The sequence below is a fragment of the Zonotrichia albicollis genome, chromosome 11 (assembly GCF_047830755.1).
Source record: "Zonotrichia albicollis isolate bZonAlb1 chromosome 11, bZonAlb1.hap1, whole genome shotgun sequence".
Classification (NCBI taxonomy): domain Eukaryota; kingdom Metazoa; phylum Chordata; class Aves; order Passeriformes; family Passerellidae; genus Zonotrichia; species Zonotrichia albicollis.
Genome location: NC_133829.1, coordinates 11,516,678 through 11,540,720, shown reverse-complemented (window position 1 = coordinate 11,540,720; position 24,043 = coordinate 11,516,678). Strand labels below are relative to the sequence as shown.

General features: G+C 40.2%; 1 protein-coding gene across 5 annotated transcripts in view; it reads left to right on the top strand.

The window, feature by feature from the left end:
* The window catches only part of GLDN (gliomedin), a 46,475-nt gene that overhangs the window by 11,668 nt on the left and 10,764 nt on the right, over positions 1 to 24,043 (top strand). Inside the window, exons 1-5 of one of the 5 annotated variants that reach the window (XM_074549346.1) lie at positions 15,932 to 16,336; positions 20,311 to 20,362; positions 22,470 to 22,487; positions 23,137 to 23,235; positions 23,423 to 23,569. In XM_074549346.1, coding sequence (XP_074405447.1) covers positions 16,058 to 16,336; positions 20,311 to 20,362; positions 22,470 to 22,487; positions 23,137 to 23,235; positions 23,423 to 23,569 — 595 coding nt within the window. In that variant the 5' untranslated portion in view covers positions 15,932 to 16,057. Of the gene's footprint in view, positions 1 to 15,931; positions 16,337 to 20,310; positions 20,363 to 22,469; positions 22,488 to 23,136; positions 23,236 to 23,422; positions 23,570 to 24,043 lie in introns of those variants that run through there. The other 4 variants (XM_074549343.1, XM_074549345.1, XM_074549344.1 and 1 more) reach the window with 4 other exon arrangements.

Sequence of the window (24,043 nt, the reverse complement as noted above, 5' to 3'; positions counted from 1 at the left end):
CTTCACTGCCATTGCAGAGGACTGACTGCTGTCATACGTACTTTGGTATTTGCTGTTCACTCTCTGCTCCCAGCTGGTTTGATAACTCCCAGAATGACTGTACAAACTACGGCTCGTTTCTCTGCTTTGTGGTTCTTCTCCTTTCTGCTGTAGTTTAGGGCAACTCAAACAAACTGCCAATTGTTTTGAGGGACTGCATTATGTGATTACAGGAAACATTAAAGTAATGTCCGAAGATCTATAGGAAGAGGTGTTGATGATGTTAATAGAGGAGACTAACACAGAAGCGTGAGTGAAGTGCTTGTGCCTGTTACTGCTTTGAAGCAAGAGAAATCCAAATTGTCTCAATGTCAGCATGGGGAAACCCTTGGCTGGCTCAGCTGCCTCTTCTGTAAGCTTACCCCACGAGTCCAAACAGACTGTTCTGGGAAATTGGTCAAAATCATCTTTTTTTTCTTAGTACTCTTTAGTTGGGAAAATTCAATGACTCAGTTCTGTTTCCAGCAGGGCTGTGTTGTATCCTGTGGCAGTAAGACCCTGGGCATCTGTCATGGTTTGACCCGGAAAGCATCCCTGTCTTCCACTGTCAGGCCACAAATGTAAAAGTCTCATAAAATGTTTTCATTCTTCTTCTTTTGAAGAAAGAAAATTACTTTTGAATTCACTCAAGCTTTAGCATTGGCATTTCTATAATAAGAAAACTCATCTGATGGGGCCTTACACTTAGAGCACTGGGATCTCACTTGGAACAGAAGGTGTTCAAGGCTTTTGTCCAATAGTTCCAGTGGTGGAATCTTTTAACTCAGGGAAGGATGAAAGAGACCTAGAATTTTTCTGAATGCAAAGTCTCTTTTGAGAAACCTTTGTTAAAGTAAATAAATAATGCAGACAGTCTGGGGAGAATAAGGGCTGAATTCATGCACAAATTCTTGTGATATTACTGCAGCCCTGTGGAAGATTAGACAACCAGAAGCAAACATAATTTCAATTGGACAATTGAACTCTTCTTTTTCCATGTGTACACTCTCTTCCATGTCCATTTATTATGCAGAGACTTGTTTGCAGTACAAGCAAAAGTGGGCAGAACTTCAGTTCTGTTGTGTTCTGGTTTCCACCAGTGGCATAGTGTCTGATATTCTGAAAGCGTTAAAATTACTTTGTTTTATTTCAAGAAGACACAATACCTGGTTGTAACTTTTGGGCCTTCCTGAAAGTTTAGAGCAAAGTCATGCATTAGCTTTTTTTCCTTTTCTTTTACTACCAACTGTATATTCTTACTGCTTGTAGACTAGGGATATTTACATTCTGGAGGAGCTGAGGTTTGGGGCTGGTTTTGGTCCATTGCATGAAGCTTTTCTTATAGATGGTTAATGTGGGCAGGTTAATATAAGTGATCAGTTCTGAAGCAGATGGATAATTGTTCCAGACACCAAATTAAGAAAGCTTTGTACAAGAGAGCTATCGTAGAAAGTTTCCAGCTCTTCCCCGTGACTTGGAACTGGTTTATGGCATTTAGTGTGGTTGTGGTTCCAGCTGCTGAGAAGAACAGCCACTCACGTTTCTGTGCTGGTTTTCTGGTTGTGTTTTCCCTTTGTGTTCTGTGTTTTCTCAGAAGCCAGACTTGGTCCTTGTTGCCACTGCAAACACATAATTATCATTGGTTTTGTATTCTGTGGAGGAAGATGGCAAAGGGAAGTTCTGACACTCCCAATGCTTTTGTGGTTGCAGCCACCCCTCACTGATGGTTTGTTTTTGCTTTATTGGTGATGGTCAGGCTTTAACATTGGAGAGTGACTTGGCTATTGGTAAAAGAGCTCTCAAATGCCTTGCTTTCATTAGTGATAAATTGTAATTAAAACAAATATTAGCTTTGTTTGGAAGCACCTAAATCCTTAGATATTCTTAATTATACATGCACAAAAGAAACGATTTAAGTATTCCTTTTTAAAAGCTCATCAGAATGATGAGATTAGTGAAATACAAAGTTAATCTAAAGAGTGTGAAACAAATTCAATTTTTTTCTTGGTCAGCAAGTGTTACTTGAAGTTTAAGGGGGACCAAGAATGGCCAGTTTCTCACACAAGCACATTTTTATTTCTTGCTCCATGATAATTTATTTAACCAAAAGTACATGTCTAAAAATGAAAAAATCTGTAAAAGTTTTTGTTGGAGCTCCTTCTGAGAGTGCTATGTATCTACTCACTGATACAAAGAATTTGTGTATGAATTCAGGGGTAGGAAGCTGATTAAGATGGTCATGAAGTAGTCTCAAAATGGGTAAAATAGCATGAAAGTGATTGTTTATATTTAAAGTAGGTTTCGTCAAGACTGACTTTTGTGGGATACAACTTTAAATCAAATAATATTTCCATATACCAGACAAAATGTATCTTTCTCTCATGCCAGAGAATTCCTGGAACTTTGCATAATGCAACCAGAATGATTGGACTTGTTGTTCACTACAAAGGTCTATGTTGAATACTACAAATTCTTCAGAGCCTGAGTAGGCATTCACTGAATTAACAAAGTTGGGTTTTATACCATTAAACAAAAATAAAGCAGGATTTTTTTTTGTTGTAAATATTTCACAATAGGCTGTTGAGAGAAAATGATGCAAAATGCTCTTCATAGCTGAGCAGAAGGGTATGTAACCTTCTAGAGACCCTGTGCCTCCTATGATAACATGATAAGAGTTGAGTTTTAGTCATAAGAGCTTCATTCTCCCCTAGTAACTAGGTAGAAAGAAAATTACTTATATTAAACCAGTGGCAATGAAATCACTGGTATAAGAACGAGCATTATGAAACTGGTGAGATGGTGTCAGATCTTAATTCTTTTTATGTCCTGGTGGTTTCAATGCAGTCTCAGAGGTGTGAGGGAAATGCTTGCTTTGCCCCAAGGATGCACAGCCCCTGGTGAACCTGTCCCTGTTGTACCCCACGATGTGTGAGCAGACAAAGCAAGGGGGAGCAGAGACATCTGTGTGAGCAGAGCTGTCAGCACAGGCTCCTGCTGCAGATCCATGGAGATTGTTGCTCCATCCTGGATATTGGACAGAAGCAGATGCCAGGTGGGGAGTTTAACCATGGGACAATGTCTACTCTCTTTGTGCCTTTCCTTCTCTATATAAAAGTAAAGGAATCTAAAATGGCACTCTTAGACACCCCTATGTTTGCAATAATGGCTGCCTGTCTTTCCTAGGCACTCAAAGAAAGATGATGTAATTTAACCAGACATTTTATTCCTTCTTTTTCTTTTAACTTCCCATGTGTGCTATTTTCCTGTTACCCCTAAGTCAATTATCAGTTACTGAGAGAACTGAGACTATTGCAAGTGCCTGTCTTCAAATACTTCCAGTGCTGCTTTCTAATTGGGGTGTGTATCAGCAGGGGAACAGGTGATGTTCAGCCTGTCAGGTTCTCTCACTGGGGAGCAAAATTGTCCAACAAACACATCCTGTATGTATAAAAACTTATCAGTTCCTGAAAGTTGTGTCAGTGAACTGCTTGCAGATTTTGAGTCTGTTTCAGTCCACTGTTGTTAAAGAACTAGCGAAGCACAAAATGCTGCAGAATGTTTGCAGACAATCAGATTTTAGCATTTCCTTAATTTCCAGCCACGTTTCCAGTGCTGCCTTGTGGGGGTGCCTGGGTGCTGCTTTTAAACAGCTCCTTCACTTGGCAGCATCCTCTGCACCCTGAAACCTGTTCATGTCCCCTCCATGGCTGTTTCCGGTCACTGTCATAAATGCACCTTTCAAAGAACAGTGTGCACACAGGCAGGTGTATTTTGAGTGCATAGGCAGGTGTGTTTTGAGGGATTTAGTCACACATTATTGGAAATCACTCATTTCACATTTTGTATGTGAATTTTTCTTGTGCAGTGTCTTGTAAGGAGCTGTCTTGTTTGGCCTTTCTAACATTATATTCAGTGTAGGGATGGACTTTTTTGGCCTCACAGCAGAATTTTCTTAATGCAAACTGGAGTTTGGCTTTCCTAAATAATGCCATTTTAAAAAGATCATTGAAGTACTCTCATATCAATGTAATTGGTTGAACCCATTTATACTGCCCATATTTTATCTTTCCTGCCCAGTTTCAGAGGGTCTATACTGCTTGCAGTTCTAACATCAGCCAGATTTGGCAATTCTATTTCACAAATCTTCACAATTCTCTTTCTGCCTTATTGTCCAAACCCCCAAACTTTAGAGTGCGTTGGGAAGTGTAGGTGCTCAATATCCAGAGTGTCATGGTCAGCAAATTTCAAAAAAGAACGTTGGCTCTTATTCTGGAAGGAAAGAAAAGCTTTAGGAGAAGCTCATGATAGTGTCAGGTACAAAACAATCCATAAGAGCCTCTTGAAATCTTTCTGCTTCTACTGCCTAGAGACAGGTACAAGTCTTCAGACACCACCTTTGGGTACTTGGGGCTTGGTGTTTATGGTTTTGGTGGGTTTCTTTTTGATTGTAAATGTTGTTGATGTAAGGAGCTTTATAAAAGATGTTCCATGTGGCTTTGAACACTCAAAAAAAAAATCTCTTCAGTGATTTCTTTGGTCTGGAACAAGTGCAGGCAAAATGGTCAGCTTTCAGTATGACTGAATGCAGCCCCTTAATTTGTGTACATGAGATTGAATTTTCTTCAAAACAGGTTTCATGTGATGTTTGTGTGCTCTGGGCTTTATTACAACCATTCTTCCCCTGAATAATCCATAAGTGAGGAGGTGCATACGAGCCGGGGGCTGGTTCAGCTGGTTTTCAGGGTCATTTTCACAACCAATCTGCAAGGAAGAAATCTCCTGGCCTTGGGAGAACCTCAAACCCTGAGAGGTGTCCCTGCTCACGGGGAGAGTGCCCTGGAGTGCAGTCAGGGGCAGTTTAGAGGGAGCTTGGGTTGGACTCATCCGAAGCTGTGTCTTTAGCGGAATGTCTGTCTGTCCTGAGGAGCTCCTGGGAAGCTGGAGGGGAGATCTCTGCCCTGCAGGGCCCAGAGGCAGCAGAGGCGGCTCACAAAGGCTCCCAGGGCTATGGAGTGCAGTGTTTGGCTCACAGTGAGTTACAGAAGGGACCCCTGTGCACTGCTGCTCTCTGGGCCCCCCTCCTCCCCAGGGGGTGTCCTGGGGGTGTTTCTGGCCCAGCTCTGGGTCAGGCCTCTGCCCCTTTTGGGGACAAACATCTCATTTTCCTAAGCAGTCAAGTGCATCTCTCACATTCCCCGCAAAAATCACTCTTCTCCTTTTGTCCACATCAGACTGATAGAATAGCAGTAAAAATTCCAAATGAAAGCCAAAGTGGAAAGAGTTAACAGTATGGATATTTTTCTCCTATTAGTCTGCCTACATAGGTTCAAATCTTGAGACTATTGTAGACCACACTTGTTAATTCAAGAAGCACTGCCTATTTTGAAGAAGGGGACAGTGTGTTCTTGTCACAGGCAGAGACTGCTGTAATGGTGAATTATAGGAACAGGTCATGCATGCACTGTCTAAAACTAAATCTCTATTTATTAAGTGCCTGAGCATCTACACTTTCAGCTTGTTAGCTGGTCAACTTGTTTTCATTTTATTCCTTCTCCTGAACTGGCATTTCAGCTGGTGAGAAAAAGAAAGAGGTGTGTGATGATTTTTGTCCTTGATGTGCAAGAACTAGTGAGGACTGTCTTAGATTTTCTGTCTTTGTCCGTGGGCATCAGAATAATTTGAGAGCAACACTTTGGAGAGTGGAGAAAGGTGCTTTGAGAGACAATCTGTTCTCTTGTCATGGAAAAAATGCGCAAGATGTTCAGAGCAGTTCAGGATGAGTCTTCAGATTGTTATAGGATTCTTTGTCAGTTAAACACTTTTTTTCTCCTTGTTTTTTTAAGCTCTGCTGTCACAGGGATGTCTTTGTAAGTCTCATGCAGTGTTCTTTTATTTCTGCAATAAAGGTGAAACAAACTTGAAAACTTGCAAATACTTCCCCTGTTTTTCCCCCTCACTTACCATCTATTGCTGCCACATTTAGAAAATGCTACAATATCCATTTACTTTTTCTAAGCAAATTTCTGTTATTTGGCAGTTACAGTGGGAACCTGAATCCACTGTCATTGTATCACATCAAATTCTTTTTAATGCTCACTTGGGTATATTGGGATGATTCAGGCATCCTTTTATTTAACAAGTGGGGATACTTTCCATGGGAAGTCCAAAACAAACATGCTGAACTTTTACTGAAATGGAAGTGCAGCCAAACCTCCCAGCCAAAGCATCCCTGCTTGGAGAGCAAGAGCATCTGCAGTGCTGAAGGTGCTGCAGGCGTTTTCTCAGTGGAATTAAAGCACTGAATGCAGTACTAAAGTTTAGCTTGGAAAGAAGTTACGAGGCCATCAGGTTAAAATTCTGCTCGCTACTTCTGTTCTGAATCCTCTCATCTGCTTCCTCAAGTGCTGTTAGTGATATCAATTTCTCTGTTAAGGCAGGTTTGGCTGCAGACTCTCTGAAGTGAAGAGGCTCCAGAGAGGCCTCTCTGCACCTGCTTTGCACAATGCACAGTGTGCTCCTGTAGGCACAGCAGGTTTGCAAAAACATTTTCTGTGCACTGGGCTTGTGGTTTATACAGAAGAGTTTTTCAGTGTTTTAGGACTATATCATTTTGCTTGTATATCAGACCAAATTATGAAGTATTTTGGGGCTCTTTAGATTCTCATAAAGTGTTGTGGTTTTTTAATTTATGCTGTTTTGTTAAATAAGAGTAACATATATTTTGAAATGGTTTAAGGAGGAAAAACACTGCATAACCATTAATAAATCCAACCTGAAGCGGTGTAGGATTTCGGGTTGAAAATGCTCCTTTAAGATAATTCCCTCTGTGTTGAAAAATATTCTTTTAACCTCCTGTATTATTATGACTCCACCTTGTAAAAGCTGCAAGTCAGTTTTGTAGATATATATGTTTTATATTTAGGCCCTCTCATTTAAGAGTTTGATGGAATATTATATTTTCATGCTGCACAACACAGTGTGACAATTGTAACCATCTGCAGAGGAAGCTGTGGGCACAGAGTTACCTGTGGCTGTGTAGCAAAACAGCCAAAATTGCTCTTTGGTTGTGAGCCCAGAATTCATGACCCAGAATGTATGGGAAATGCTGTGATCTCAAAAATTATCTATAAAGCTTTATGTAAGTATGCTTAGTCCAAGTCATTCCTGATAAGTTCTGAAACACAAACAAAGCTGAATGTAGCATGACCTGCACAGGTAAGAATTATCTGTAATTATGTTTATCATAATTATAAGCCAGCCATACAGTGAAATGTTTACTTGTCCATTGCAAAATTGCTCACAGTTACTGGGGTGTGCACACAAGTAAAACACAATGTATTTTCTAAAAACCTACTTGTAAAAAGATAAACTCAAGTTGAAGAAGCAGTACTGAAATTTATTCACCTGAAGACACCTGTTTGCTGAAGATTATGTCTAAGAGAGCAGCATAAGTGAAATGGTGCAAAATCCTCTTCAGTGTTTGGTGGAATCCAGTCAATTTTAATACCTGAAATGTTCAGAATTATTAGGGATTCTGATTTAAGCCTTTTTAAATAGTCTTAAAGCAGCACTGCACAGGGCAGTACTCTCAGTATTAGCTAAGCTAACTCTGAAGGAAATACCTTGGCAGCAGAATGGTTGTGTTACTTCAGTCTCTGCCTGTGATAATTCCCTCTGTTCCCAGTAAATGTTCTCAGATGGAAATTCCTCTGCTGTGCTTGGGTGACTGAAACCACTGGCTGGTGAGGGTAATCAAGAGGAAATCTCCTGGTCTGTATTTTCTTAATGGCTTAGATTGTGTTTCTAGGCTCAGGAGACGCCAGGTCCAGTAGATCTTCCATAAAACTAAATAAATAATTGATCCAAGGCTTGAGTGATAAGCAGTAAAAATCAGGTTAGAGTATTCTAGATTACAACTATTCTTTCTTTAATGAACAACCAAACCCATCATAATGGCTTTGCTTCACATAAATATTTATGTATCAAATCATCCTCACCTCTGCTGGCCAGACTCTGTACATATCTGTAATAAATCCCAATCTAATTCTGTAACACATAAATTACAATCCCCCATGCATATGAGCAAGAATTCTAAAGTTAGTATCTAAACATTTTAAAATTATAAACATATAAATTTAGGTGGCTTTGTGTAGTCACTTAAATATGCAAGGACACTTATCAGCACCCAAATTACATCAAAAGTAGAATATTAAAAAAAAATAAATTTGAGGATTAGCCACAATCAGTCTGCATCTCATCTCTTCTGTAGAGTAATATAAAGTGGTGAATCACTCTGGGAGGATCAGGTTTTTTGTTTGGTGGTTTAGTTTATTTTCCTTAGTAGCTGATCTGGTTGGAGAAATGCTGCAGTTCTTCCTCACTGCTGCACTTCCCCTGCCTAGCAGCTTAAGCACAGATTTCCAGCTTTCCCACCTGAAGAAATGTATTATCATGTTTAATTGCATTGCTATTAAACCTACCCTAACATTAGTTACAAACTGTACATACAGATCACAAATACATGGCATGCACTAAGTGTTGTGCCCATCTATGTCATTATTCCATTTACCCTCCTCCTTACAGAGGCCCCCTGCACTCACAGGGAATGCAGTGCTGTGGCATCCAGCCATTCACGTTCAAAAACCTGATAAAATGACTCTTTTGAGAAAAGTCTTTCTGATTTGAGCTGCTTGTTTAGAAAATTATTAAATTTTTTGGAGCTGTGGTATTTCTAGTCCTTTTGTGGTATCTTGAGATGTTTCACTGTGGAGACAAGGAGCACAGATGCAGACAGTCTGAGAGGCCTCTTCCCAGACAGGGAATGTGCCAAATTGCTGCCTGACGTGGGTGCAGCTCCAGTGCCTGCAAGGGAACTGAGTATTCTGCCAGAGTGCCCCCTCCATCCTGTGCTCCCAGAACAATCTGAGTGTTGTGGCACAGCCATGTGCCACTCCAGATCTGCACAGAGCTGCACATTTTCTGCTCTGCAAATCAAGGCATAGGCAGCTCTGAAACAAGGGGAAAGCACCCCTTCCTTCAGCTGGAAAAACCCAAGTGCCTTCCACACTTTCTCCCTGAATAGGGCAAAATACTCAAAATACAGTTTGATGTCTGTACCTTCTATTATTGCGTGTGCAGCTTTTCTGAAAATTGCGCTTCTAGAGAATTTATACTTAGAAAACCATATTTCAAATCCAATCTAATAAGAGAAAATGTATATTTTATCTCCTGTTTCTTGCCTTGGTTCCCTTTTCTGCTATGTCTTGAGATTATGGAGTCACTGGAATAGAGAGAGTCTTTTAGGAAATGTGTCTGAATAAGGTTTGTGTCAGTATCAGACTTTCCCTGGGTGGTAATACTTCTGTGAATATAATTAATTTTCTGTAACTCTAGACATTTAGGTCCAAACCTGTCTTCTGGCCCTGCTTTGTCAGTGGTAGAGGAAAATCAGTCATTTCTAGGAGTGACTCTCAGATCTGTGTCTGCTCACCAAGATCCCAAATCTGTCTGTAAGAGGCACTGAGGTGTCAGGGATAAGCTCATTAAAGGCTCCTCTCTAGTTAATCCAGTGTATATGATTTTAATCCTGATTTTGGGTGAATAGATAGTTGGCAATTATTTGGTTACTGATGGAAGCTTTAACTCTTCTAGCTGAAGATCCAATTCTAGATTATTGCTAGATTTTAAAGATGAAATTTGCAGATGGATTTAAATTGCTTTAATATGGCTGGGTTTTATGTCACTCTAACTCATGGTTTTACTGTTAATTGTCTTTGCTACCTCACTGTGTCTTTAAAATTGCAATGGGTTTTCCTATCAGGACCTCAAAAAATATGTCCCATGATTTTGATATGAGTGGACAAATAGTGCCTATAAAAATCTACCTAATACAGAGCAGTTTTCTTGTGAGTGTTCTGAGATGACACTGCTGTTCTCATTTATAAATTATCCCAGTGCAGTTGGTCCATTTATTTTTCAGCTGTGTTTGTGGCTATGACTGTGTTCAGTTTTCTGAAAGTCAAAGATACCAGTAGTAAATTCATTATTTGACATTTCTTCTCTGACATATGAAACAGTGCTGTTTTATAGTGCTATTTCTTTCTCTTGGCTTTATAAATAGTCTTAAAATGTATATTTATGGTTTGTGTAGTTCTATATCAAATTAATGTCTTAAAAGTACTCAAATAGGCAAAATCATATTTAATCCCCTGTGAAACACAGTGGTAAATATGAATGACAAAAAGTTGAGGAGAATAAAGCTGGAATACTGCTCGTATTCAATATTTCCTGGCTGAACATTGCCAGGAGCTGCAGAGAGTGGATTGTGACAGAGCTGGTTAAAGCTGTGGGCAGGAGTAGCTGTAAGGTGGTGAGTGCCATGCATGGTGAAATGATGTGGAGAGAGGTTTTGGAAGCAAAGAGGCAATCTTAATTCTGCTCTATTTTAAATCCAGCTATTTTATTTCTCCCAGTCTGTTATACCTGGGCGCAGAGACATCCACTCCTGCTCCTTGGACAGACCTCTTGAAAGTGGATGGTGTCAGAGAGTTCCCAGCATGCAAACTTCAATTTTTATTGTGTTGTTGGAATACCCTTACCAAAAAACGTTCTTTGTTGCTTTGTATCTCAACATGGATATAACATAATTTTGATTATTTGTTTGATACTGGATATTTAATATTTAATTCCTGACTGTGTTTCAGGGTAGTTGAGGAGTGTCCTGGACCTTTGCTTCCTTACTGAACTGCAGGGTTCTCTGCAAAAACAGGGACTATTTTCAGGGATAACTATCTGAATTTCTACAGTTCTTCTCATTGTTTTCAGATTTCAGTGGTGGTACAAAGATGTGATGGATCTTTTAAGTCACTTCCTGTTTGTCATGTGTTTTGATTAGTTGCTTTACCCCCATAATTTGGATTATGAATGGGTTGTTGTAGCCATGGTGTCTGAATTGTTCTCTTTCTTTGCTCCTTAAGTCATCTTTGTCTGTGATGCAGCTTTGATTTTTTTCTAATGTGTGTTGGAGGAATTCTGAGCAGTGTTCTGGGAAAATAGTCTTTAGCTGCCAGTGCCCAGATGAAGCATCTCAAAGGCATCTTCCTCCAATTTATTGAATGTGCATTCAAAGACAATGAGACATTCTGCTGATGCCACTGAATAGTACTCTTTGTGCTGCAGCTCTTGCAGACATTTATGGGTTTTATTTTGAACTTCAAACACCAACTTGACCTACCTATTAAGAAACATTTTCACTGAGTCCTAATTTATGATTTATAATAAATCCAGATATTCCAAATTAACAGCTGGCATATTCTTTCCTCTGGATATATTTGCTTATTCTTTAATTGATAATGTTGATAATGAATGTATCAAACATCTGGTGTATTGCAACTCTGTACTAACTAGGAGTTTCCTGAAATCGGAAGTAGTTTTCAAGGTATTTGTGGCTGATTCCTCCAGGAGCTTTATGTATTTGTGCCACTGAAAAGCACAATACAAGATTTAAGGGTTGGGGTATTACTCCATCTTTTCCACACCTCTGATACAAAATCATGAGACTTATAGTATTTTCTTTGTATTTTTATCTTCTCCCAGTAATTTTTTTCCTTAAAAAGCAAGCCTGTATCCAGTATGCCATAATCTGTGTGGAATGTATGTGCAGAAAAGGAGTAGGAGGCATTCTGGTGTGTGTGCCTGATAGAAGCCTGAATTAATTCTGTGGGGTGAGGCTGATCACACAACTTAGTGTGGTCTGGATCACTAAATCTGCTGTTGTGCCTGACCTACAACTGTGCAAAGGCATTCCAAACCTACATGCTCCAGTTTGTCTGAACATGAATATGCCAGGACCTAATATGAATTTCAAAATCAAGCCTCTTTTTGCATATAGTCAGAAACATTTTGATATTTTAAAGCTAATTCTTTGCTGTAGAAGCAATGTGCCAATATTTATTTCATATTATTATAAGTTTTATATTATTTCAGTGCCAATATTAAAGTGTAAGTGTGGTTTGGATGGACAGGCTCTGCTCAGCTGCTGGTGCGTGCCATGGTTTGAGCAATGGGAGGAGGGATGAAGAGAAGGAGCATTTACAGCCCTGCCTGGGGATTCCTGCCTGAGCACATCCCTGCTGAACACATGGCTGCAGCACTCACCAGGGCCAGCTGTGGCAATGGAAAGCACAAGAAATTTACTGGAAAGCCTTAACTGTTCATCAGTTTGACAGTCCAAAGCATGATCTTCTTCCTTCTACTTTGTAGGTTTGGAATATATAGTAGCTTTGGAGTGGTAAAATTAATATGTCAAACTTCTGGTGCATTTCTCGAGAAGAAGGGAGATCCAATAAAATCTGTCACTTATCATGGCAGGTTATGAAAGCTTTAAAAGATCATTTTTTCACTTTAACTAGGTCAGGAAAAGAGATTATCTTCTTTCTGATAGCATTCATAAGGACTATAATCTGTCTGATCTTGTCATGGCATGATCAGAGGCAGTTTAACTGTCTCATAAGAGCATTGTCCTCAGCTCCTTGGTCCTTCTTCCAGCATTATCTACCCAAGTGAAATAATGTTCCAATCTCCAATGTGCTTTATCACTGGGGCAGCTGCCAAAATAGATGAGATTTTAGTAATAACAACTTCTACAAAGTAAAACATCAGTGGGAGCATTAGTTAAGTGTGACACCATCTGAATACATTGTCAGCTTGAGGATAATCAAGGAATATTTTTTATTATACACATAGTGAGTAATTTGGATACAAAAATACCTCTTGTGGGAATGCTATGTTTTATTTTCTGAGAATTAATTTCAGCTCTGCAAAGTTGGAATTCTAAAAGGAAGAAACAAGGTGTTGCTCTGCAGTTTGCATATTGGTAGCTTCTATTTGGTTCCAGTGCTGCTTGGGCAGATTTATGTGACCCTTGTATGCCCTGTCAGTTATGATGCACAGTTAGGATGTGCTTTAGAGACACAGGCTCTGAAATGCCAGGAAATAATTGAAGTGCTGCTTGCTGGCATTCTACCTAACTGAGAAAATGATGGATCTAGGGGATAACACTTTTCTCACATGGGTTTAAATTGCTACTGAGCAATTTTTTCTGGTTTTTGAGTAAGAAAATAGCAGTAAAGTTTCTAGAATTTACCAACAGCATTCCCCAGCCTCCATTCTGTTTTGCTGATCACCATTGGGGAGCATTGGTTTTTGTCACTGTGAGGGAAGAGAGGCATTGAGCATGAAGTGCATGCTCAATGCAGCATGTTTGAGCAAAGTGCATGCTCAAGGCAGCTGGTAACAAATGCTGTATGGATGAACCAAAATCTCAGCTGTGTCACACAGAGACAAGAGATCCAGAAGGAGACACAGGATTATCAGGCACTAGCAGAGGATAACATGGAGACATATGAATGAGCTGCTGCTCATATGGGCTGGGGGAACACTCAGTGGAAGGCAGGGACAGGAATGTCCACAGCCCAGTCAGCTGCTCCTGCCACTGGAGTAGCTAAAGGATTCTCAGTGCAGTCTGGGAACCTCTTTGCCATGAAATTGAGCTGTCAGCTGATTCCTGACTTTCAAAAACAGGGCAGTTTCTCACCAGAGGTGTACCTGTGTGTCCTGGCAAGCCCAGGGCAGGTCTGCACACACTGCCATAGACCTCTGGTATATATTGGGGCCTGGGGAAGGACTCCGCCACTGTGCCATCCCATCAGGTTCCTGACTGCAGCCTTGGATAGGTTGTCTGTGCTGATCCAATGGCCCATTTCTTAAATGAACAATGTTCAGTTGCTTTTTGCTTGTAATGGAGAGAAAACCTTGCAGAATTAGGCAGATGGGAAAACAAGGGTGCTGAGAGTGCTGTCTTGCTTTTGTTATTCTCCAAATTGTAGCTCATAATTATTATACTTTTTTTTTTTACTCAATCATTGCTCTTTGAAATGGACAATAAAAATGAAGAATAGCTGTTAGTTGTGCTGTATGGTCTCTGAGGTGCAGTTCTATTTGTTCTTGGACAGAAAGCTTTAGCTTGCTGGTGTGATAGATTCTTACTCATTTTGTTATGTCTATGAATTATAAACTAAGTTTGCTCAAGACAAGTCTTCTGGGAAATTCTATGCAAGGTCTTATTTCTTTCTCTTCTTTCTCCTTTACAAGTGTAATACTATAAGCAAAACTCAAATATGCACTTCTATGCTAAGCTAGGACATCAACTGCAGAGTCTCCTGGTTTTGGCTGGGATAAAATGATTTGTTTTCCTGGCAGCTGGTGCAGTGCTGCACTTTGGAGTTGTGGGAATAACGCTGACAGCACAGTGACACCTTGGCTGGTGCTGAGAGTGCTCACCTGCAGCCAGGGCTGGTCAGAGCCTCTGAGCAGGTGCATAGGGAGCTGGGAGGGAGCACAGCCAGGACAGCTGAGCCCACCTGGCCAGGGCATTTTCCACACCCAGGAATGTCCTGCTTGGTGTGGATATATTGGGGGAAGCAATTATTCTTGTGACCCTCACTGACATCAGAAAGGTTATTCACATTTACAGAGGACTTTGTGATACCTTCAGAATAGTTTGCCAAGGTCCAAAGCCTCAAATGATTTTTCAGCAAGTGTTTGCTCATTTGGTTTTGTAATTATTCCGTAGACAATCTTAGAGTAGGTTTGGACTAGATACAAGGAAGAAATATTTTGCAGTAAGTGTGGTGAAACACTGACATGGGTTGTCCAGAGAGGTGCTCCATCCTGGAAATGTTCAAGGCCAGGCTGGATGGGCTCTCAGGAACCAGGTCTGTTTGATGGTGTGCCTGCTCACTGCAGAGGGGCTGACTTTTAAATGTGCTTTTCAGCCCAAACTACTCTTTGTTTCTGTGCTGATAAGCCTTATGTGTTTGGGTGCCTGGTGATTTTCTTCTGTCTCATCTGCCATCATGGGATGAGATGGAATGATTGGTCTCTCTTTCATCTTGTTTGACCTATACCTGTGGCAGTTTCATAAGAAAACTCTCTGATGCAATGCCTGAGGACCCCAGCACTTTTTGCAGTAATTTTTTATTTTAGAGAGATGAGAAATTTAATATGATGGAGTTGTTTTCCTATCTCTGCTTCTCTACTGTGCTTAGGCATCTGTAGCAGAACTGAGTGTATTAAGCTCAGATTTGGTTTGACCCAATAGTTCATCTGTCAATGTACCGTGGGATTAGCATGAATTACAGGTCAATGGTGTAGTTAGAATGGAGACAAAATTTATGTGATCAGTTGCAGCAAAGAATTGTCACTGTGACAAAGGATGAAAGCCTTCTCTTGTAGGAAACTTGGCATTCAAAAGCTGGGAGTTTCTTGAGGTCGGTTTGAAATGATATCAATGTAAGAAAGTGCATGGCTTTGATTTGAAATGTCAACTTTAAAAATAACTTTTTTGAAAAGTGTTTTTGAGTTCAAGAGCATTTACATTCTTCATGAAGTCTTGGTATTCAGTAAGATTCTGCTATATGCTCTAATTCATTTTCTTATCTTGGCTATGAATTAACTGATAACAAAATTTGCTATATGAAAGGTATCCCATGTCAGAGAAGGTTTAGCAATAGTGATTTGGGAAAGGTCTGTGCTTGAATTAACTGATAACAAAATTTGCTATATGAAAGATATCCCATGTGACAGAAGGTTTAGCAGTAGTGATTTGGGAAAATTCTGTGCTTGAATATCTAAAGCAACAGGTCGATTATTGTAAGTGAATGACACATGGTATTCATAAGAGAGCTCAGTGATGCTGTGAACTGCAGGACCTGTGTCACGGATCAGTGTGATGAGAGAATCTGTCTAACGGGGGGATTTTTATTATGCAGACTCACTGCTTGACGCCTGGAAAAACCCATGCACAGCATCAGCACGTTTGGGTCACACGTTGTGCCAGGCTGATCCCCCTCTGGCAGTGTCCGGGGGCAGTCCCCGTCCTGCCCGGTTCAGAGGGGCCAGTGCCCAGCCCAGCCCCGCCGTGCCCCCGCACTCGCGGGCCGTGCCCATAAATGCGGAGCGCTGCGGGCGCGGCCGGGCGATGGAGGCGGCGGGCGGGCGGGCGCTGCTGGCCGCCGTGGGGCTGCTGTCGGCGCTGAGCGCCGCGGGCACGCTGTTCCTGCTGGCGCAGTGGCGGGAGCTGGGCGCGGCGCTGCGGGAGCTGGAGGCGGCGGCGGGGAACGGCTCCGTGCGGGGGCTGCCCCCCGCGCCCGCTCCCGCCGCCCGCACCAAGCGCAGCCGCCGCGGGGAGCGCGCCCGCGCACACGTGCGCGCCGACAGCGACGAGATGATGATGATGCTCACCTACTCCATGGTGCCGGTACGGCCCCGCCGGGGCTGCCAGCGGGCCGGGGGTGGGACCGCCGCGCTTGGCCCAACTGGGGCGGGCACTCACCTGGAGAGAGCGCGGGGCTCTGCGCCGCTGCCTGCTCTGGGAATGCCGGGCTCGGCTCGTAGGGTACCACCCAACTTTGCAAACCAGACCTACGCAAAGAGAGGGAGGTTGGGTGTGAAGGGTGTTCGCAGGGGTCTGAGGATGAGACTCTATGTTTCAGAAGGCTTGATTTATTATTTTTTTATATATATGATATTAAAACTATTCTAAAAGAATAGAAGAAAATATTTCATCAGAAGGCTAGCTAAGAATACAAAAAGAATGAATAATAAAAGCTTGTGACTGACCGAGACAGTCCGGACAGGTGGACTGTGATTGGCCATTAATTAGAAACAACTACACGAGACCAATCACAGATGCACCTGTTGCATTCCACAGCAGCAGATAATTATTGTTTACATTTTATTCCTGAGGCCTCTTAGCTTCTCAGGAGAAAAAAATCCTAAGGAAAGGATTTTTCAGAAAATATCGTAACTACAGTTGGGGGTTGAGTGAAACTCCAAAATTTCATTACAATAAGAAGCCTTCCAGTTTCCAGTGTTCCTGGTTTTTAAAACTAACACTACTAACAGAGCCCCCGTGTTTTTTGTGCTGTTCAGCATCTCAGCATGAGGCACAGGATATCACCTGACATCTCTTTGAAACTGATAATGCCCTTCCAGTAAGTGCTAAATTTCAAGTGGTATTTGATGGATCAGGCGAACTGTATGTCCTTTCTGTGGTAGAACAGCACAGTTTTTTGCACATCAGTGAAAAGATGATGCTCAGTAGGAACTAATGTCATGCAGTAGAAAAATTACACAGGCTGTATAGCTGACAAATTTTGAATAGACTGAAGCGCTTTTGCATTTTGAGATAGAAGAAATGCAAGAAAAATATTACTATTGAGAGAACTTTGGTGGAAACTGTCCCAGTAAGGGCTACAGGTCTACATGCACAAAAGTGTAACTCAGGCTCTAACTTGTGTATACAGCAAATACCTCTTCAGTCATGTTCTGATAGCATTTTTGTTAATAAACTATTTCAATCCTCATTTTACAGTGATAACATCTCCATTAATATTAAAGCTAATGAGAGTGTCAAGCACAGGTGTTCAAAGCATGGAGTCATGATAACGTCTTTGTTTGGGTTTTAGAATATTTTTTTTTAAGCTAGGCCCTCTAAGTTGTTGTGCTTTAAGTTTAGAATTTGCAGCACTTCTGCAAAAAGTAAAAATCTGTAAAGCCACATAGTTTTGTACTCAAAATTGTGTTTTAAATAACTTCTTTTACGAAATCATCCCTGAATTTGGCAGTTGCAGTTTGTTTTGCTCTATCTGATATGAATTGCTTTTTTGAGTCCAAAAGAGCCACAAATAAAATTATTGGGGAAAGGGTTCTGATCCTGATAGAGCTTGAAGACAGCCAATGCCATTTATGCTAGGTGCTCAAATTGGCATCATTAGTTGCAGGTGAGTTTCCGGATAATTTTGACAGTGGCCATTAAATGTGCTACTCTGCTGTCAATAGGTACCATGATTACATTAATTACATTACATTAATTTTATTGCCCTCTCCAAAGGGCAATAGGACTGAGCGCATTGTGTATATTTGAACAGCACGTGGCCAGACTGTGCACTTGTGCCTCCAAATGTCCACTGTGTCTATGCTGTGTGTGATGTGCTTCATTTAAACCTGTGCATCCTGCAGGGAGCTGCTTGGGAGGGTTTGATGCCTTTTCATTCTTACTCCCATCAAACATTTTTCATTCTGGCCTCTGCACAGTGTGTAACTGTGTGCAGAATCATTTGCTCAAGGGGAAGAGAGTTCTTAGAAAAATATTCAAGCACCCCCTCCTCCCACTCCTGCATTTCTGTATTTTGAATCTAACTCCCACCAATGTAATTTGAAGACTTGGCTACTTTTGTAGTGTAAGACAAAGTTCCTCAGAGTTGGTGGGATGACCCCTGCGGCACTGGTGGCCCCTGTTCAATGTGGGCCTGAGCAGAGGCTTGGTCTGAACAGATTCTCTCTGGAGATTAGATCAGAGCTAAATCATGTTAGCTCTAATATATCATGATATCACGAGGGTATTTTTTTGTCCAGGGCCTCTTATTTTAGTATATGTATATTTATTTTGCAAATGAGTAAAAATAGGAAACTGGCAAATCTGCTGCTGCAGAAAGGCTGATGGGAGGGTACAGGCCAAGATTCAAAGTGTGATTTAAGACAGTGCAAGAGATGATGGCTACCAATTATCTGAGTAATATTTCATAGTTTAGGAGTTTATTTTATTTTTATTATCCCACCATTTCTCCATGAGCAAACTAAGATTTTAGCATTTAAATTATATATTTTTATCTGTAACTTTTCTTAGTGATGATGCTGGTTGTGAATGGTATCTTTCATAGCTAAGCTGGAGGTTCTGTCACAGGCTATTTGCACTTCTTGAGTGCCATGTTTTTTAATTGCCACCTGAGTTGCACTGACTGGTAAAAGTAGTGCTGCTGAGATAATTGGAGAGCCCCAAAGTGAGCTGTGATCACTTCAACAACCTCAACAGAACTATTTAAATTAAAATGCAGTTAGAATTAGAGTGCATATGGACAACATGTATTTTACAAATTACAGGGTAGGAGCCAAATGTTTTTGAGGAGTGTGAGGGGAAAGAAAACAAGCATATTCTGATATTCAAAATCAGTTAGCACTTCTCAGCTAATTTAAACAGTCTGAAATTCTAAATGTACTGTTCCAGTACAGTCTGGATCAGTACATTCTCAGCAGGTATCAGACAGAACAGGAACTCGTTGTCAAATATGGTTTGGTTTTGCAGCAAAAGGATACTTTCCACTAAACTAATTGTCCTCTATTTGAGTTTGTTAGATTTGGCAGTTGAAACTAGTGATGTATTAATTTAAAAAATGATGATTGACAGTGGCAAATAACCTTGCTAGGATTAAACTTTAATCTGCCTTTCAGATTGCCTTGCACTTGTTCCTTCTGTCTTTTGGGACTAGTGCATTCCATTAGTTTCTTTTAATTGTAGATAGAGTAACTACACAAAGATCAACAAATGTGCAGCTCTGGGTAAATGGTTCATAAATTATCACTCATTGCACAGCCCTGAAATGGTGACCCTTTATTTTCTGGCTATAAACATTAGACTTTCCCATAGAGAGCTGAGGGACTTCCAGAGATCATGGTCATAATATTTCTGCTGTTTGTTTTGATGAGTCGCAAAATGTTTTAGTGTTGACTCGCATTATGCAGGTCATGTAATGTGAATGTTTGCTCAGCAGAGAACTGTGTATTTTGTAAAGATGACTCCTCTCTTGATAAATTTTAGTCTACTCTAGATTGAAGGCCTCTTTATGAATGTGTCTTCCAGCTTGATTTAATAAAGGCTGGTCTTTTTGCTTGAATTGTTTTGAGTGGATGAAGGTCCATTTCAAATTTGCACATCTTGGTTATTCAAAGATAAGAAATTACTTACTTGGAACATAGGTCATCTTCCTCCCTGGGTATGCTTCATTAGAAAAGTTTACATCACTTAATACAAACATAAAATAAAATTGAATGTAGTTTTTATTGGCTGATAATTGGATTTTAATACCTTCTGCTGATAGAGTCCATGCTTGGACAACCATATGTGTTCCAGTAATGTGTGAAGTTTAATGACTAAGTGATGTATGGAGTTGTCTGCCCAATATTTTATTCATATTTTCAGTAAGGATTAAACTGTGGTTCCACTGCCCAAAGAGATGGATGGTGTAACAGTGTTACAGAATTCTGAATAGCTCATTCTAATAAGCACAGAGGGCCAGTTGTATCTTTGGGTTTGGAATTATTTCTGTAGGTAAAGTGAACTGGATACTTTTATGAAATACATTGTTTTCAACTTTAATTTCTTTGCAATATTAGGTCCGAGTGATGGTGGATTTGTGTAACAGCACAAAAGGGATATGTTTAACAGGTATGTTTGCTGCCTTAAGCATTACACCTATGTTACCTCCAGGAACCCAGAGACAATGTTTTCAAAGAACCTGAGGTCAATAACTGTGTCAAAATACTGCTATTCGTCAGAGTTTTAAAAAAAGGTTAATATGTACCACTTTCATCTGTACCCTCTGAATATAAACGCTGGAATTTAAGGAGCTCAGTTGATGCTACTTGGAGCCATTTCTCTTTGAAGAAATTTTCATAAGCAAATCTTTTAGACTTGGGTGTTTCAAATACCAGCTGAGGTGTAGTCATAGTATTTTTGCATGAATGTAATTTTTGCACTTCAGGCCTAACACAGGAGGAACATGCAGGGGGTAGAAACTTGCTCCCACTGTTACAACTGCAGTGGCACTTAGTGAAGTTACATGTCACCAGTGAGGACCTGGAGCTGCTGATGGCTGAGTCACAAAAAGGTGTGGAAAGTTTTGTGGGGTTTGGCGAAGAATCTGGTAGCAGCCAGTTTAAAAGCTATGGTCCAGCTTGGAGGTTTGTCACAGAATGAGTTGTGTTCCTTTTGGAAATGAGAGGATTAGAAATAAGCCAGATTTATGAGTAAAAGAAAATGCTTCACTTGCTATCTGGTTTGAATTTTCAATAAGGTCCATTTGACTCAACTGATTAAACATAAATGAGAACTATTTTACACACAGATGTTAAATAATATTTCTGGAGCTATACATCAGTTCTGATTGCAACAGTGGCTGAAGCACAGACAATCTAAGTTTTGGTTTTTTTGGGCTTCAGACTTGTAAATTCATGTTACTTGGTGCCTTTTGTACCTTTTTCTCTCTTAACACCATTACATGAGTGGCTTTCTCTGCTGCAGACCTCAATGACATTCGTGGCTTTTCAAGCACCTTTCTTATGTATTTGATGTTTTTACAAGGAGCCTCAGCTCTAGGGATGAGGAAGGAATTCAGTGCACTAATGGATGTAATATAGTGTGAAGGAAATAGTAATTTACTGGAAAACTGGCAGGAAGATGTTAACTGATATTACTGCCTGTACTGATTAAAAGGGATGATTCCTGTAATGGTATTGTAAAATGGTTTTCACTTTATTCATAATGCTTCATAATTAATGCTGAAAATTGTTATCTTTAGGGAAATCTAGTAATTACTGTTATTTTCTGTTGTAAAAAGTGGTTGAAACAAGGCAGTACTTTGGCTGGATAAAAATGTTCACAGAGTTAATTTGGTTCTTTAATTGCAACTGTCACCTTTGAATTCTCCAACTGGTTTTCCTTTTAAAATTTTTTGACGTGCATTGGGGACCACAGATGAGGAATCGCAGACATTGTTCTGGTTAATCTTTCTTTACTCTTGTCTGCTATGCTTGCTTCTCTTTAGGACCCTACGTCTAAGCTGTCTAAGAGTGAGGTAGATTTTTCTGTATTACAAGGTGCTGAATGACTGAAGCAAGTCCAATTTCTAAATGTACCAACCAGTTTCTGTGGGAAGCTTGATCCAGACTGGATAAGTCACATGTGAAAAGTCTGATTGTTGATATGAATGACAAGACTTTTTTTCCTACTAAAATAGTGTTAGTCCTGAATTGCAATCTGTAAAACACAGAGAAGAGTGGAATGTATTTTTAATGTGTATTTCCAACAGGATTTTTAATTGTGACATTCATCAGTATTGTAAGGCCAATATTCTTCCACTAGAAGAAGTTTTTGAAGAATTCTCACATAAAGGAAATATGACTGTGAGGAGTCTTGCATCCATGGCTTTGTGAAGGCACCAAACCCCTGGCAGTGAGGTTACATTGCAGAGGTTTTTGCCAAACTTTTGTCAATTGAAGTTTGAAAAAAGCAAAGCATGTTTATGTAAAGGTGTTACTCTTTTGGCAAGTCTGAGTTACTGCTAATGTTCAGATAGTTATTTATAATACAAAGCAGTTAAGCAGATAGATGCTCATTTTGAAATTGGAGGGATTTTCTTACTCTTTTACTGTTCTGATCTAGTGCTCATCAATTCAGTTTGGAATTGCTTTGTTTTCTTGCAGGGTTAAACTCACCATTTCTTCTTTCTTGTGTTGTTTTTTTTTTTTTTTTTTTTTTTTTTCTCTTGTTTTAGGCCCCCCAGGACCCCCAGGTAAGACACCTGGACCATTGCAGTAACATTTTGGGGTAACTGAAACAGTTGCTGGTACAAAACATTGAAATACAGAAATTTATCTTTCACAAAATTGTCTTCCTTTGCTAATTCGATAAAGGGAGAGTTGAATGACTGCCTGCCTTGATAATGCTTGCATTTACGTCAGTTCATGTCCCTCTGAGAGAGGGGAGGTTTCAGACATTTTAATTTTCTAGTGGAGGGAGTAGAACATTTGATCAAAACCAAATTAATATGTTTAAGTAGCATCTAGGTGAACAGATGAATTTATATATTAATCTCCCAAGGAAACGGATGTTACAATTTAACACTAAAACGATATTTTTAAAATATATTGGTTTCTGATTACACCTTCCCACCTCCCCCATAACTTTTCCTCCTTTCTTATTGAATTCTGTCTCAGTTCTCACTCAGGCGGTTGCAAGGCTATGTTATGAATGGTTACTTGTTTTCTATCTGTGCTGCTTAACCTGTGGGTCTGCTTGGAGCAATTCTCTGTATCAGAAAAGTATGAGTTATATTTTGCTGGGGTTTAAATATCTAAATAAACATGCTGCATGTAAAGATAGATTTCAGGGTAACTTGCATTCAACAGTGAAAATTCAGTTATGCTGTTTGCTTTGATCAGGGCCTCCTGGGCTGCCTGGCTACAATGGAACAGATGGAATCCCAGGAGCTCCAGGACAAAAAGGAGAACCAGGAGTAAATGGAAAAAGAGGAAAAATAGGTACCGCTTCCTTTCATATTAGGTTACAGTGCTGCTTTGAAATCCAAAGAAATTGCAGCAATCCAGCTAAATACAGGTGAAGTGCATCCATAACTAGAGTGGATATGGTTTGTAGTAAAAAATATTTATTTATTGGTGCTTAATAATGGAGCAGTGCTCTTGATACTGAAATGGTTTTTATTTCTAGGTTTGCCAGGACCAAAAGGTGATCAAGGACAGAAAGGAGAACCAGGAGAAATGGGTTTGCCTGGCAAGGATGGTATGCCAGGAGGAAAAGGTGCAAGGGGATCCAAGAGAAAAAAGGGGGATGCAAACAATGATGTGATATTAGAAGGTAGAGAAAAGTGCTCTTGGGAGTTCTCTTGCAACAGTGTACTTGACAGAAAAAGATATGCTTCACTTCTGAAGCATGAATATGATCTGCAAGGGGAGGACCAACCTGTACAAATAGGGTTTATATACACAAGGAAGTCTGAGTATTGCTATGCACAGGAAATTGTTCTCTTTGCAAGGCAAGTCTTCACAAAAACATTTCTGCTTGGCCTTTGGGTTGAAGTGTATGTGAATATCACCCTTTCCAGAATGCTTTCATACATTTGACTTCCTCGTGCTCCTTATTTCAGTGTAGTTTTATTTTTCTATTAGAAAATGAGGGGCAGATTTCACTCAGGAATATGTGAAGCAGCCAAATATAAACGGTGTAAAATCACAGCAGTGTAGCATCTGAAATGGTAACTCTCTAATGGGCCTGTAATCCAGACAGATAAAATGCATTGATGTGCTACTCCTTGTGAAGCTCTATCTGGTT